The sequence below is a fragment of the Silene latifolia genome, chromosome Y, assembly GCF_048544455.1.
Source record: "Silene latifolia isolate original U9 population chromosome Y, ASM4854445v1, whole genome shotgun sequence".
Lineage (NCBI taxonomy): Eukaryota > Viridiplantae > Streptophyta > Magnoliopsida > Caryophyllales > Caryophyllaceae > Silene > Silene latifolia.
The window spans coordinates 485,136,824-485,153,639 of record NC_133538.1 but is presented as its reverse complement, the minus strand read 5'-3'; the positions used below and the strand labels follow the sequence as shown (position 1 = coordinate 485,153,639).

Here is a 16,816-nt window from a genome sequence, read left to right as displayed (position 1 = left end):
TATATGTATGGTCTTAACTAATACATAGAAAAGCAATGACCATTCCAAATCATGTAATGTTTCGAATGAGTTGTCGAAAACGAAACATGTGTACACATGTAATTGAGTGGGAGTCAGCGACAGTCATGTTTAGACATGAAGTTGAGTGGGAGCAATCATCCTTCATGAATTTCATAACATATTACTAATTGAGAATGACGTGCAAATACTGTGATCCTATGTTGAGGATGTTCCTTGAATCTTCATATAGACAGTTCCAAAATTGTTGTACCAAGAACCACTCGCTAAGTCCATCGTGAGGACATGAGCGACAAATTCCTTTGAACCGCTCCCAAGCTTCATACAAAGATTCTTCATCCCTTTGCTTAAAACCTGTAATTTGAGCTCTTAGCATGTTAGTCTTTTCCGGTGGATAGAACTTTTTGTAGAAAGCTAGAGCCAACTTCTTCCAAGAATCAATTCCGAGAGTGGCCTTATCAAGGCCCTTCAACCATTATTTCGCGGTGCCAATTAGAGAAAAAGGAAATAAGACCCATCGAATTTGGTCTTGAGTTACACCGGTTTGAGAAATCGTATCACAATAGTAACAAAAGGTCTCCATATGAGAATGAGGGTCTTCACTAGGCATCCCCCCAAATTGGCTTCTTTCGACTAATTGGATAAATGCGGATTTGTCAATAAAATTTCCGGTTAGATGTTGTGGTGTGGGAGTACCATTGGGTAGGTTCTCCTCGGTGGGTACGGAATGTGATAAAAACTTAGGCATTGTGGGTTGATTTTGTGTTGTATTTTGTGTTGGGTTCTCCTCACCTTCTCTTGCAAAAGGGTTGATGAACTCAATAGTTGGTTGAATATCTACAACCTCACCAATACCTCTCAAATTTTACCTAGCAAGTCTTCTATTGGTTGTCAAAGTTCTTTCAATTTCACGATCAAAGGGTAACAAGTCACCTTGTGACCTTCTAGACATGCAAAATATCAAACAACTCGAAAACAATTAGAACAAACCTTGAGGAGTTTTACTTCCCCAAGGCAAAGAAAGACACAACTAATCACAATATAAGAAAATCTAAATCAAGTTAACACCGTCCCCGGCAACGACACCATTTTTGGTCGGACTATATCTTTTCGGTAACTTGTCGTTAGGAGCACCTAGACCAAAACACAATTTATAGCTTCACCAACAACTCTACAATTAGTAAAGAGGCAAGTAAAGGTCGGATCCCAAGGGACGGGAATTGAGATGAGATTTCTATTGCAACTAGCGGTGTCTTAGGGGTGTCACAATTGGGGTTGATGTAGAAGATCACTAAACTAAATAGCAATGAAAGTAAACAAGCAAGATGAATTAAAAGGATTGTAAACAATTGATAAAAAGCACTAGGGTATCATGGGGTCATAGGGGATTCATGGGAATTGATCATACAAACATGTTCTCAAATTATAAGCAAGCAATTATTGTTGTGATGGATTAAGTTTGGTTATATCTTACAATCCTAGGAAAGTTTGGGTCCCGGAGCCGAATCGATTAGATTGTACAACACCTACAAGTCGACTTAATCTTCCCTACTCAACAACATACGTGGTCTAATGAGACTCGAGTTGGTTTATGTCTTACAAGTCTCATTGAAAAGATAGGTGATGGGTAAAAAATGTAAGGATTCATAGGCTCGCATTTCTTTTTTTTTGGTGAAATGTGAGTATAATATATATCAAAATATCAAATATACATAGGTAGTTTTTAGGCTAAGACAACCAAACAATCTATCACTCAACTAGACTCATTCTTTTAAGCCATTCCAAATCATCTAAAGTCATTTGCAACCTTTCCCTGCCTCGAACCCGAGCTCTCATCTCCTCTATAACATTCTTGGCCACACGTTCAAGGCACAACAGGATTTTCTCATTCCTACATTTGTTTCTTTGGTGCCAAATCTGATAAAGCAAACTCAACATCAGAGCAATCTGAATTCCCTTTTGCAGCACAGAACCAGTTCTCTGCGTACACCAGTTTAGCACCCCACTCTCAGGGTAGTCCCATCTAGTCTGTTTGTTCACCTCCCTAACTACCCTTTTGCTGTAAACACACTCACAGAAGAGATGTTCAGTGGTTTCTTCAGCTAGGGCACATATACAACAAGTATTCTCAATGTCCACTCCAAACCCAACTAGCTTTGATGTTGTGTTTAGTGCAGCATGTGCAATAAGCCATCCCAGAAACTGATGCTTTGGGATTACCCACCCATTCCAGACTACCTTGTACCAGTTAACCTTAGGCCTATTCCCCTTGAACCACTCATAGCTTCCAGCAGGTGTATACCCATCAGTTTGCATACTCCATTTGCCATTGTTATAACCTGCCACCATCTCCTCTTTGATCTTGCAAATTCTTCTCCACACCATCAGTTTGCATACCCATAGGCTCGCATTTCATCAAACATAACATGTGCATGAGTTGAGATCATAACAAGCAAGCAAATAAACCATGAAAGCATATTAATTTAAGCATGAATCATTCCCCATGTTGGTTTCCCCTAATTACCCATTAACCCTAGCTAAGTGACTACTCACTCATTATCATGTTGAACATGCTAGCAAGGTTGTCAATCATACCAACAAAGTGAAACATGATGAATAAATGAAAGTAATTAACAATAATTAAAAAGGGATTAAGAGAATTATACCTACTAATGGTTCCAATAATAAAGCAAAGAATAAAAGAAGTACTTGATGCTTGATTGAGAGGTTGTGAATCTCCCAATAATAACCCAAATAATCTTCAATTACCCAAAACAAAGGATGAACAAAAGAGAGATTAAGGAAATAAAACTTGTATTAAAACTTGATTAATTGTTGATTACAATATTAAAGAGAGATTTGATTGATATTAACTACCCTAAAGATTGCTAAGAAGAACATACTCTTCTAATTAGACTAATGGGGTATTTATAGTGAGGATTAGGTGTAGGAATTAGGGTTAACTAAGGGCTTAAATGACGATTAAGTCCCTACTTAAGGAAACGCCGGTATTTTTGGAAGGATGGGCATCTTTCTTGAAGCTTTGAGGGGCGGATATTGAGCTCTATAGGCATTGACTCGGTCTTCATAAGCTTGCTTATGCATGTGTTGCATTAATTGAGTCAAATAATCATTACCTATCGCAACACCATCGGGTTGGAATTCTTGGTAGGTAAACGGGTATGCTGGAGTCACAATTGCGGAGGAGGAGGATTCGGCATTGAATTCCCTTTGTTGTTGTATGATCATCTCGGCTTCACCGGAGAGTGGAAGAAGATAGTTTGTGCTTCGGACATTGAGTCGGCAAATTTTGTTTGGTAGAATGAAGGACTTGGCATCTTTGGTAAGCCACTCAAATTTGTTGTCAAGGTTGTCATTCTTGACCCAATGGAATTTGTGAACCATAGTGGCGAGATCAATAAGGTGGCCTCCCTTAACCGGCTTGTAAGTCCCATCTTTGTTGAAATCCCGGTTGAAGTGCTTTGCCAACCATGTTACCAATCCCCCATTTACTATAAAGGCCGCACCTTCCTTACCATGGTCGATTGTAAGCCACCTTTCGATTAAGAGTTGAAGAATATTGTATTTCTTGGTGAACTTCTTATCGACATTCAAGGTTGACTCAAGATAGATGAAATCAAGTTCGGTGAAATGATTAGTCCCCTTCCTAGCAATAAGAGTATTTCCCATAACCTTGTGCCACACCCTTATGCCCGGATGGTGAACATAAAGGGCACGACTTTCATGGAATGATTCGAATTTTCTTCCGGTGATAGCTTTCTACAAAGGGGCGGGATCATATTTTGAGGGTTTCTTTACATAAGTCGAGTCATTATCAAGACCGAACACCTTGCCAAACTCATTAAAGGACATATTTCTATCCACATTCTCAAGGCGGAATTCAATATTCTTTCGAGTCTCTACCTTTGTGACTTTCAATTAACTTAGAAATTCCAAGGGGAGGGAGGGGTAGGTCAATTCTTGCATATCAAATAATGTAAGAAATCCATAGAATCAAAGAAGTTCTTGGTTCTTTCAAGGACACACAATTTGGTCACGGCATCTTGGCAAACAAACTTGGTGGGCAAAATCGATTTCTTAGCAAGAGACATAAAAGCTTTCCTATGAGAATCGGATGTGAAAATTACCTTTGGATATTCTTGTAGTTGCTCAATAACCGGAATAGGAGTAGTAGCTTCCACCATAGGAAGATGAACCTCTTGAATTTTGACTCTTGCTTGTTGCACCACCATAGCCTTGGAGGCTTGAAGGGCTTGTTGCCTCTTTGAAAGATTTGATTTTGGAGGTGCCTTGTTCCCACCTTTAGTCATAGCCATTGTTCTTCTCCTTTTTAAGTTTCTATCAACAAAACATTGCTTGAATGCTTCTAGTATCCTCAAGCCTCAATGAATTCCTAATTGATTTTTCGAATTTTGCCTTGAGACTTAGAAAATCAATTCAATATTTGAGGATTTTGGATATTTGAATGGCTTTTTGTTGATAAAGGAGTGATTTGATTGAGTTTTAAGGAAATTTGGGTTTGATTTTGGTGAATTTGGTTGAGGAAATTGAGTTTTATGGATGGAGGGATTGAGGGTTTTTGATGGTGTGTTTTTGTTTTGAAAGAATGAAATGAAATGGGGAAGGAGGTTTAAAATCCCGTAATATAGTAGCAGCAGGGGGAGACGAGCGGATTAGGCATGAGACGAGCGGATTGCTCTGGGGACGCTCGTATTCATAATCAGAGTGAAATCCTAAATTTCGAAGTAGTCAGGACGAGCGGATTCTCATTGAGACGAGCGTCTTTGGACTGAGATGAGCGGATTCTTCAGGAGACGATCAGATTGTAGTTCAGTACCAAATTTTTCTTTTCAGCTCTGTCAGGACGAGCGTCTTACGGCCAGGACGCTCGGATTTCTTCCAAGACGAGCGGGTTCCCATGGGGACGCACGGATCACTCTTGTACCTCACGTGTTCATTTCCACCCAGGGGTATCTTCGTATCCCAAGTCATTTCTTCTTCATTCATTTGATCTTCATTGGAGATGCACTACGAAGGCTCGGATAGCCTAGGCAATTGCTATCCCCACACTAGTTTAAACACTACACATCAAGAAACATTAGAGTACCTCCCTCACTTTCTCTAAAAATGATAATCTTGATCAAAATGTAAAAATGTAAATCCAAAAATTGACAAAGAATGCAATACAGGAATAAAATGCAAGTTAAGGGGTTAGAATATTTACAAATGGTGGTTTAGGGCGGACTCCACAAAACTCTCACTCTTGAGATGAGATGTCAAGGGGGCATAGCCAAGGTGTTGTTGATGTTGCTCAACACCTTGAAGAAGTAGTCGAAGGCTTGTTCATTGTCATTATAAAGATCTTAAATAGACCTTTGCACATTGTGTTCTTCATGGGGGTGACTTGGGTCAAGATGGTCACCAAAGCCTTGGTCATAGCATTGCCAATGTAGGGATTGACTAACCCATCGAATTCGTCATCCCAGAGACCACATACTTCACTAGCTTGCTTCCCTATAGTATCGTGAGTTGATGGAAACATGGTCGTACTCACTTGGAGGTTTAGTTTTCGGTACTTGTCGTTAGGAGCACCTAGACCAAAACACAATTTATAACTCCACAAACAACTCTACAATTAGTAAAGAGGCAAGTAAAGGTCGGATCCCAAGGGACGGGAATTGAGATGAGATTTTCAATTGCAACTAGTGGTGTCTAAGGGTGTCACAATTTGGGGTTTGAAGTATAAGATCACTAAACTAAAGAGCAATAAAATTCAACAAGCAAGATGATTAAAAAGGGGTGTAAACAATTGATAAAAGGCACTAGGGTGTCATGGGGTCAAGGGGATTCATGGGAATTGATCATACAAACATATTCTCAAATTATAAGCAAGCAATTATTGTTGTGATGGATCAAGTTGGTTTATATCTTACAATCCTAGGAAAGTTTGGGTCTCGGAGCCGAATCGATTAGATTGTACAACACCTACAAGTCGACTTAATCTTCCCTACTCAACTATATGCATGGTCTAATGAGACTCGAGTTGGTTTATATCTTACAAGTCTCATTGAAAAGATAGGTGATGGGTAAAAAATGCAAGGATTCATAGGCTCGCATTTCATCAAACATAACATGTGCATAAGTTGAGATCACAACAAGCAAGCAAATAAACTATGAAAACATATTAATTTAAGCATGAATCATCCCCCATGTTGGTTTCCCCTAATTACCCATTAACCCTAGCTAAGGAAACTACTCACTCATTATCATGTTGAACATGCTAGCAAGGTTGTCAATCATACCAACAAAGTGAAACATGATGAATAAATGAGGATAATTAACAATAATTAAAAAGGGATTAAGAGAATTATACCTACTAATGATTCCAATAATAAAGCAAAGAATAATAGAAGTACTTGATGATTGTTTGGAAGGTTGTCAATCTCCCAATAATAACCCAAATAATCTTTAATTACCCAAAATGAAAGATAAACTAAAAGAGATTAAGGAAATGAAATTTGTATTAAAACTTGATTAAATGTTGATTACAAGATTAAAGAGAGATTTGTTTGATATTAACTACACTAAAGTTTGCTAAGAAGAACATGATAATCTAATTAGCCTAATGGGGTATTTATAGTGGGGATTAGTTGCATAGATTAGGGTTTACTAAGGGCTTAAATGACGATTAAGTCCTTGAGGAATCGCCGGTCTCAAGGGAGACTCCGGTCTCCTTTTTGCCGGTCTTAGAAAAATATGCGCATCCTTCCTTTCAACTTGTAGAAGACGAAATGGCTGACACACAATCCGAGCGTCCAGGGCACGGGACGGGCGGATTGTGGAGGTTCTGGACGGGCGGATTGTGGTGGTGGACGGGCGGAATGGGGTGATTCTGGACGGGCGTCCAGCTGAGGAAGACACTCGGATTGCCTTTGCTGGACGGGCGGCTTGTGGACAATCCGCTCGGATTGTCTTAGAGCTACTTTCTTTCTTCTTTTCTTCCTTTTCTTCATGAAATCCTTGAGGATTTCCTCAGGGATGCAAGGATCTTTTCTCATCATTGCCCATCTACTATAGTATGTACGAAGGCCTTCTAGTCTTGTCTTCTCTTTGATGCTTGGTCATTGAATTCAATCAATTCAGCTCTATTTTGCCATGAAAATGCAAGGTTTGCACTCCTTTCCTACCAAGGAAACAAAACCTCAAAGAATATGCAAAACAAAGGACTAAAGACAATAAATGACCCAAATATGCACTAAAAAGCATGGGAACAAGGCTAATTTGGGGACTAAATATGCTCTAATTATGGTCACATCAAATATCCCCAAACCGAACCTTTGCTCGTCCCGAATAAAGAGGTGACAAAGACTAGGACCGTTATTTAAACCAACCTAATAGCATAGCCGATATGAGACAATTAGCGGGTCTCACTCCGCCCCTTCAACTCACAACAAGACAACCATGAGGTAGGATGCCTTCTTGCAAGGCAAGGTGGGTCTTGCCAAAATGGCGACACATCCAAACATTAAGCACAGAAAATCAAGTAATGGATGCATCTACAAAAGAATAGCCACTTTCTGTAACACCCAAAGTTATTGAGAGTAAGGTTGTCCCACATCGGGAAATTGAGGAGGTTATGATATGTTTATAAGGGATTCCACCCACCACTTAGTAACAAGGCCTTGTGCTTTTGGGCTTAAGTGAGGACAAGTAATGGGCCCAAAGGTACATATCCCATCTTATTGGGTTGTGTTACGACCGTGGTGGGTCGGGTTGTTATAAATGGTATCAGAGCGACCCTGCGACCGTGTGGTGAGCCCATGGTCGGGAGTACCCGGGTCACACACCTAGCGGGGGAGGATTCTGGGCTTGGCTGCGGTCAAGTTGGAGGCACAACGAGGACGTTGTGTTATTTAAGTGAGGGAGATTGTAACACCCAAAGTTATTGAGAGTAAGGTTGTCCCACATCGGGAAATTGAGGAGGTTGTGATATGTTTATAAGGGATTCCACCCACCACTTAGTAACAAGGCCTTGTGCTTTTGGGCTTAAGTGAGGACAAGTAATGGGCCCAAAGGTACATATCCCATCTTATTGGGTTGTGTTACGACCGTGGTGGGTCGGGTTGTTATAGTTTCCTCATCTAAGTGGCGGAAATTATCTACAAGGGAAGCAATTCAAGGGTACACACTCCTTCATAGATGCAATTTCTTCAAACTACTAAGCCAAGAAGGATACCAATAAATCACCTCCAAATTATGTCAAGCTAGGGTACCTTTGTCCTCAATCGTTAAATGCTTTTGTCAAGAGTAGACTCCCTATGGTGTTAGAAACACTGGAGGATCGCGAAATTCCCTATCTTGCCTAGACAAGAAGAAGGGTCGTCCCCTCTCTACCATGCACAAAAATGGGTACGATGGATAAAGGGATCGATAGAATTTGAGTTTCATTTTGGGAGTTTGCTTTTGTTTTTGTTTTTCACCCCAATTTCATGTGGCATTTGACATTTCAGAACACTTTCTTTTGTCATTTCTTTTGAATTTTGGCTTTTCAACACTTGACAACTTTTTGACTTTTTGCATTTTCTTTTGAACATTTCCAAAGTCACCCTATATGTAGTGAGGGTGCCTTATATTTGAAGCATTAGGAGTCTATTTTTGCTCCTCTTTTCATTTGATGCATTTTGCAAACTTTCTTTCACTTTTCATTTCATTGAACTCAAATCAATTTCGTTTTGTGCCCATTCCCTTTGATGACAAAAATGTGGTAGAACATGGATGATGGATGCATGCATGGTTTCAAGGGTCACTTTGGAATAAACGGTAGCCAAGGAGTTATCACACCACAAGGTACTCTTGACTAGGCCTTAATCCATGGGTCAAAGGATACTAGCATGACACATCCTAGGGTGTTTTACAAGTATTCTAACAAGCAAAGTCTTAAGAAGAAAAAGTATCTACTAGGGCATATGTACACTTGTCAAGCTTCCCAAGTAGACGGTTTCACAAAATTTTTCTAACATTCAACTACATGTCATGATGCAACTATCATATATACATCCTAATGCAAATGATTCTACCAACTAATATGCCATATACTCTAAATGCAAGTCCAAAATTCACGTTGTTATACCGCATAAATCAAAATAAAGCCACATAGTTGTTAACATAAAAAGGAAAAAGGAGATTGGAAAGATCATACCATGCGGTCTTCAATATCCTCATGTCTCGGATGTGGCGTAGTCGATCAATGTGAACAAGTATAGAACAAACACAATATATACAATAATATATACAAGTCTACACTACAAAGGAAATGAACTTGTTTTTGGATTTTCAATTTTTTCATTTTTTTTTGATTTTTTCGAAACTTTTTGATTTTTTTGTGTTTTTGAATAAAAGTTAAGTTAGAATTTCCCATCACCACACTAATATGGGCATTGTCCTCTGATGTAACAATAATTAGAGCATATTTAGTCCCCGAATTAGCCTTGTTCCCATTCTTTTTAGTGCATATTTGGGTCATTTATTGTCTTTAGTTTTTTGTTTTGCATATTCTTTGAGGTTTTGATCCCTTGGTACGAAAGGAGTGCAAACCTTGCATTTTCATGGCAAAACGAGACTAAATTGATTGAATTCAATGACCTAGCATTAAGGAGAGACAAGATTAGAAGGCCTTTGTACATACTATAGTAGATGGGAAATGATGAGAAAAGATCCTTGCATCCCCGAGGAAATCCCCAAGGATTTTATGATGAAAAAGGAAGAAAAGAAGAAGGAACAAGACTGCCTGACAATCCGTGCGGATTGTCTAGAAGACGCCCGGGCAAAAGCTCCAGAAGACGCCAGTCTTCACCCCCAAGACGCCCGGGCAGAAACCGCCAAATCCGCCCGTCCTGTGCTAAAGACGCCCGGATTCCCAGGCAGACCCATTTCGTCTTCTTCAAGCTTCAAGGAAGGATGCACATCTTCTTCTAGAGACCGGAGTCTCCCTAGAGACCGGAGTCTTTCCAAAAAGACCGGCGTTTCCACAACAAGGGACTTAATCGTCATTTAAGCCCTTAGTTAACCCTAATTCATACACCTAGTCCCCACTATAAATACCCCATTAGTCTAATTAGAAGAGCATGTTCTTCTTAGCAATCTTTAGTGTAGTTAATATCAATCAAATCTCTCTTTAATCTTGTAATCAACATTTAATCAAGTTTTAATACAAGTTTTATCTCCTTAATCTCTCTCTTGTTCATCCTTTATTTGGGGTAATTGAAGATTATTTGGGTTATTATTGGGAGATTGACAACCTCTCTATCAAGCATCAAGTACTTCTTTTATTCTTTGCTTTATTATTGGAATCATTAGTAGGTATAATTCTCTTAATCCCTTATTAATTATTGTTAATCACTTTCATTTATTCATCATGTTTCACTTTGTTGGTATGATTGACAACCTTGCTAGCATGTTCAACATGATAATGAGTGAATAGTTTCCTTAGCTAGGGTTAATGGGTAATTAGGGGAAACCAACATGGGGGATGATTCATGCTTAAATTAATATGTTTTCATAGTTTATTTGCTTGCTTGTTGTGATCTCAACTTATGCACATGTTATGTTTGATGAAATGCGAGCCTATGAATCCTTGCATTTTTTACCCATCACCTATCTTTTCAATGAGACTTGTAAGACATAAACCAACTCGAGTCTCATTAGACCATGCATGTTGTTGAGTAGGGAAGACTAAGTCGACTTGTAGGTGTTGTACAATCTAATCGATTCGGCTCCAGGACCCAAGCTTTTCTAGGATTGTAAGATATAAACCAACTCGATCCATCACAATAATAATTGCTTGCTTATAACTTGAGAACATGTTTGTATGATCAATTCCCATGAATCCCCTATGAACCCATGACACCCTAGTGCCTTTTATCAATTGTTTACATCCCTTTTAATTCATCTTGCTTGTTTACTTTCATTGCTATTTAGTTTAGTGATCTTCTACATCAAACCCCAATTGTGACACCCCTTAAGACACCACTAGTTGCAATAGAAATCTCATCTCAATTCCCGTCCCTTGGGATCCGACCTTTACTTGCCTCTTTACTAATTGTAGAGTTGTTTGTGAAGTTATAAATTGTGTTTTGGTCTAGGTGCTCCTAACGACAAGTAACCGAAAAATATAGTCCGACCAAAAATGGCGCCGTTGCCGGGGACGGTGTTAACTTGATTTAGATTTTATTATATTGTTATTAGTTGTGTCTTTCTTTGCCTTGGGGAAGTAAAACTCCTCAAGGTTTGTTCTTATTGTTTTCAAGTTGTTTGATATTTTGCAAGATGGACCTTATAGATTGTTTTGTAGAGGACTACTTAAGTATACCTTTCTTCAAAGATCCCATGGAAGCATTGGAAGCCTTGGAAGCAAGTGAGGCTAAAAATATGTATTGGGAGTTGGAGGTAGATCTTTTTGAGGCCGCTCTAGCTAACAAAGAACTTTCTCATGCACAATCCGAATTGGTACATAACATCCTTGTGGAAGCATGTCAACCTATAGAAGATGGGCAATCCATCCTAGAAGACATCTTACAAGCTCAAGAGCAAGAGGAATTCGTCATGGAATTCGAAGGCGATGAGATTTATGAGAATGAAGAACAAGTTGAATATGCCATGAGAATGGAATGTCTAATGGAGATGGAGCAAATTCTCAATGAAACTCCAAAGGAAGAAAGTGAGGTACAAATCCCTACTCTAAAACCCCTTTCCCCAAATTTGAAATATGCTTACCTTGATGAATCAAAGACCAAACCCGTGATTGTTAATGATAGACTTGATGAGAACCAATTGGGAAAATTGCTTGATGTGTTGAAACAACATGAGAAGGTTATAGGTTATACTCTAGATGACCTTAAGGGGATAAGTACCAACTTTTGAATGCATAGAATTCATCTAGAGGAAGACCATAGACCTACCATTCAACCTCAAAGAAGATTGAACCCCCACATGCAAGAAGTTGTCAAAGGAGAGGTTAAGAAATTACTTGATGCGGGAATCATATATCCCATATCGGATTATTTGTGGGTTAGCCCCGTTCAAGTGGTACCTAAGAAAGGAGGTACCACGGTGGTGACAAATGAAAAGAATGAGTTAATACCCACAAGGAAGATCACCGATTGGCGTATGTGTATTGACTATCGAAAAATGAACTCCGCAACAAGAAAGGATCATTTCCCCCTACCATTCATTGACCAAATGCTTGAGAGGTTAGCCTCCAATAAATTCTTTTGTTACCTTGACGGGTATTCGGGATTCTTTCAAATCCCCATACACCCGGACGACCAACATAAGACCACCTTCACATGCCCTTATGGTACTTTTGCATATAGGAGGATGCCTTTTGGTTTATGTAATGCCCCCGCCACTTTCCAAAGATGCATGATGAGTGTCTTCTCCGACTACCTAGAGACCATAATGGAAGTTTTTATGGATGATTTTAGTGTTTATGGAAAGGACTTTGACACATGTTTGCATAATCTTTCTCTTGTATTGCAAAAATGTGAAGATTTTAGTCTTGTTTTAAATTGGGAAAAGTGTCACTTCATGGTCAATGAAGGAATTGTTTTGGGTCATTTAATTTCGGAAAAGGGCATCGAGGTCGATAAAGCTAAAGTTGAGGTGATAGAGAAACTCCCACCTCCCGTGAATGTTAGAGGGGTGAGAAGTTTTCTCGGTCACACGGGTTTCTATCGCCGTTTCATAAAAGATTTTTCAAAAATAGCGAAACCCCTCACTCAACTCTTGCTTAAAGATGCCCAATTCCATTTCACTGATGAGTGTGTTGAAGCCTTTAATAGAATCAAGGAAGCACTAATCTCGGCACCAATCATTCAACCTCCAAATTGGCAACTATCGTTCGAGATTATGTGTGATGCTAGTAACTACGTCGTTGGAGCGGTTCTTGGCCAACGGGTAGGAAGAGCTCTTCATGCCATCTATTATATAAGCAAGACTCTTGATCCCTCCCAAGTGAATTATGATACCACCAAGAAGGAGCTTCTTGCCATTGTCTATGCTTTAGACAAATGCCGTTCCTACTTACTTGGATCCAAGGTGATTGTCTTTTCGGATCACCGTGCTCTCCGACATCTCTTGATAAAGAAGGAGGCAAAACCAAGGTTGTTGAGATGGATTTTGCTTCTTCAAGAATTTGACTTGGAAATAAGAGACAAGAAAGGAGCCGAAAATGTAGTGGCGGATCACTTGTCAAGGATCCGGTTTCATGATGAACATGGAGAAACACCGATCAATGACTCATTTCCCGACGATATCTTGGTGGCCATTCAAACACAACTTGAAAGGCACATCACCTCATGGTTTACCGATTATGCCAACTATATTGTTGGAAGAGTACTCCCTCCAAATTTAAACCACAACCAAAGAAAGAGGTTCCTATTCGAAGTAAAGAGGTACTTTTGGGATGACCCAAACCTCTACAAAGAGTGTAGTGATGGGCTCTACCAGAGATTCACCCCTCAATGGGAAGTCCAAGGATCTTGGAAGGGTGTCACTCATCACCCTACGGTGGGCACCATGGAGCAAGGAGGACCATTGCAAAAATTCTTCAATCGGGCTTCTATTGGCCTACAATGTTTCAAGACACAAGGGAATTCATCATTCATTGTGATGCTTGTCAAAGAACGGGGAATATCTCTTGGAGGAATGAAATGCCACAAAGGGGCATTCTAGAGGTGGAGATCTTCGATGTTTGGGGGATCGACTACCAAGGTCCTTTTGTGACATCCAATGGGAATAAGTACATCCTTGTGGCCGTAGACTACGTTTCAAAGTGAGTGGAGGCAATTGCCACTCCAAATGATGATGCAAAAACGGTCACCAAACTCTTCAAGAAAATAATCTTCCCAAGATTTGGAGTTCTTAGAGCAATCGTAAGTGATGGAGGAACGCATTTTCATGAAAAGAAACTCGCATCTCTTTTGACCAAATATGGTGTTCAACATAGCACCGGCTTGGGATATCATCCTCAAACAAGCGGTCAAGTTGAAGTTTCGAATAAAGAGATCAAGCAAATCCTTGAGAAAGTTGTGAACAAGACCCGAAAAGATTGGAGCACAAAGCTTGATGACGCTCTTTGGGCTTATAGGATGGCCTATAAGACTCCCATAGGAGCCTCCCCTTACAAGCTTGTCTATGGAAAAGCCTGTCACTTGCCAATCGAATTGGAGTACAAAGCTTTTTGGGCAATCCGAGCACTTAACCTTGATCTCAAATTGAGTGGTCAAAAGAGGATGATTAAAATTCAAGAGTTGGAGGAATTCCGACTACAATCCTATGAAAATGCCAAGATTTACAAGGAAAGGACAAAATTGCTCCATGACAAGAGGATTAAGCAAAAGGCCTTGCACAAAGGGGATAAAGTCCTTCTATTCAATTCCCGCTACCGACTCTTTCCGGGAAAATTGAACTCTAGATGGATGGGTCCCTATGTGATAACCGAAGTTGGAAAATATGGGGATTTTGAAATCTAGGCGGATGATGGAAGCAAGTTCAAGGTCAATGGTCAAAGGTTGAAGCCATACTATGAGGGAGCGTTTATTGGAGAGGTCGAGGTCACCTACCTCGGGCCCTCTCATCCTTGAAAGAACCATCAAAGGGAGAGTTTGGTGGAGTCCTCCCTAAACCACCACTTGTAAATATACTAACCCTATAACTTGTATTTATAACTTTATTGCATTCCTTTAACTATAAACATAAACTCTTTCCATGAGAGTAAGTGAGGGAGGGTCACTAACGAATTTTGAATGAAGGAAGGAACCAATCTTCAAGTGTGGGGAAGAATTTGTCAAAGTCAAGGAAAACAAAGAAAAATTCGTAGCAAGGAACCCGAGCGTCTTCATCGGAATCCGCCCGTCCTGCTGGAATCCGGGCGTTTTATATAGAATCCGTCCGTCCTTTTAAGCTGTGAAATGGAAAATTTTGGGACTGCCGAAGAATCCGAGCGTCTTCCCAAGGAATCCGCCCGTCTTTGCTGAAAGACGCCCGTCTTTTTGCCTGTGAAAAACAAGAAAGGGCACTGTCTCAGAATCCGCCCGTCTTTGAGAAAAGACGCCCGTCTCGTATTCAGAAAACCCGAGCTTCTTGTGCTAGAGGAGCCCGTCTTGGTGGCGTCATATTTTTTGGAAAGTTAACTGTGACAGAATCCGGGCGTCTTCACTTAATTCCGCTCGTCCCGAGATGCTTGAATCCGAGCGTCTTATGCTCGAATCCGCTCGTCTTCCTTCGGTGAATCAACCACGATTTTTCCTATTTTTATTTTACCCCACCACACAATTTGTGACACATCACCCTTCCTTCCACTTGTATTATAAAAACCCACCTCCTTATGACTCCAAAGCATATCCCAATCACTCTTTTACCCCACAAAATCAAAAAGCCCCAATTTTCTAGGGTTTCAAAAGCAACATTCAATCCACAAAGAGCATCTTTATACTTTAACAAATCCAAAAATTCCAGCTCAACAATCAAGAATGCCACCAAGGGGATCTTCCTTTAGGGAAAGAAGAAGACCAAGGGTAAGAGGAAGTTCTTCTACCTCCCACATCAACACCTTAAGAAGAGAGCATGAAGAAATTGTGGATCTTACAAGGCTTGATGACTTCTCAAATGTTGAATTCGTCAATGATGTGCAAAGACTAGTTTTCCACCGGCTTCTTAGTAAGAACATTCTCCCTACTAAGTTTTTATATCATAATACTTTAAGGAAACTTGGGATTTATCAACAAATGGAAGCTCTTTTTGAAGTATTTGGTCTCTCTACCCTTTTCCACATGTATGAGCAAACTTAGCGACCCCTTGTGCTCGAATTTTTGAGCTTTTTGAGAATCACAACCTTGAATAGAACGATATGCATAGAGTTTAGGTTGGAGAATGTTTCAAGAATGATGACTCTAGTGGAATTTGCAAATGTGCTTGGTCTTGATGTCTCGCCTACCCGGACATCGAAACCAAAGAAATATAGTGTTGAACCCCTATGGAGAGCCATGACCGGCCGAGATTTCATGCACACCAAGGAGTGTCTCGCTTTCCACATTCAAAATCCTATTTTGAGACTCACTTACCGGTTCCTTTCCGGCACCCTCTTTGCTCGCCGAGACCCGGCAATTTTGAATCAACTCGATCTTGTGTTCATGGAGTCTTACCTCAATATTCAAGGAAGGGGTGTGTACCACTTCAATGCGCCTCTTGTGCTACTCAAAAAATGGGCAAAGTTTAGGAACGGTGATGATGATGGGATGAAACACATTGTAAATGGAGGGCTCATTACAAAGCTTGCGAAGCATTTCAATCCGAAATTCAATGAGAATAATGAGTATGCTCCTCTTTCCGGAAATACAAGGATAAACGAAGATCTTCTTCTTATTCATCATCATTGGATAACCCTTGAGGGGGTTGATAAAAGGGTCAAGCGGATTACAAAAGGAAGCGACCCAATCTACCTACCAATGACCGAACTTCCCAGAATCTCTCCAAGAAGAGGACCTTCGTCACCAATCCCATCCTACCTCATCCCGAACCAAGCAAGACAAGCACCACCACCTCCAAATCCCCAACAACAACCACAACAAGAGCAACAACCTCAAGACGAGAAAATCAAAGTGCCTCCCTACTCATTCCTTTATCAACCGTACAACCATCCCAACCTCTTTATCCTTCCCCGTGATGACTTTGTAACGGGAATTCTACAAGATTTGCACTTCCGACAATATGAAGCTAC

General features: G+C 40.2%; 1 protein-coding gene and 1 non-coding gene across 2 annotated transcripts; one reads left to right on the top strand and one right to left on the bottom strand.

Annotated features, from left to right (window-relative positions):
- Nucleotides 1-287: 287 nt before the first annotated feature.
- On the top strand, nucleotides 288-394 carry LOC141634936 (small nucleolar RNA R71). The gene has a single exon (XR_012539650.1). It is a non-coding gene; the product is annotated as a small nucleolar RNA R71 (small nucleolar RNA).
- Nucleotides 395-1,767: 1,373 nt separating this feature from the next.
- Nucleotides 1,768-2,403, bottom strand: LOC141633035 (uncharacterized). Its single transcript, XM_074445532.1, has one exon. The coding sequence runs from the start codon at nucleotides 2,401-2,403 to the stop codon at nucleotides 1,768-1,770; it is 636 nt and encodes a 211-aa protein (XP_074301633.1).
- Between the last annotated feature and the right edge of the window lie 14,413 nt (nucleotides 2,404-16,816).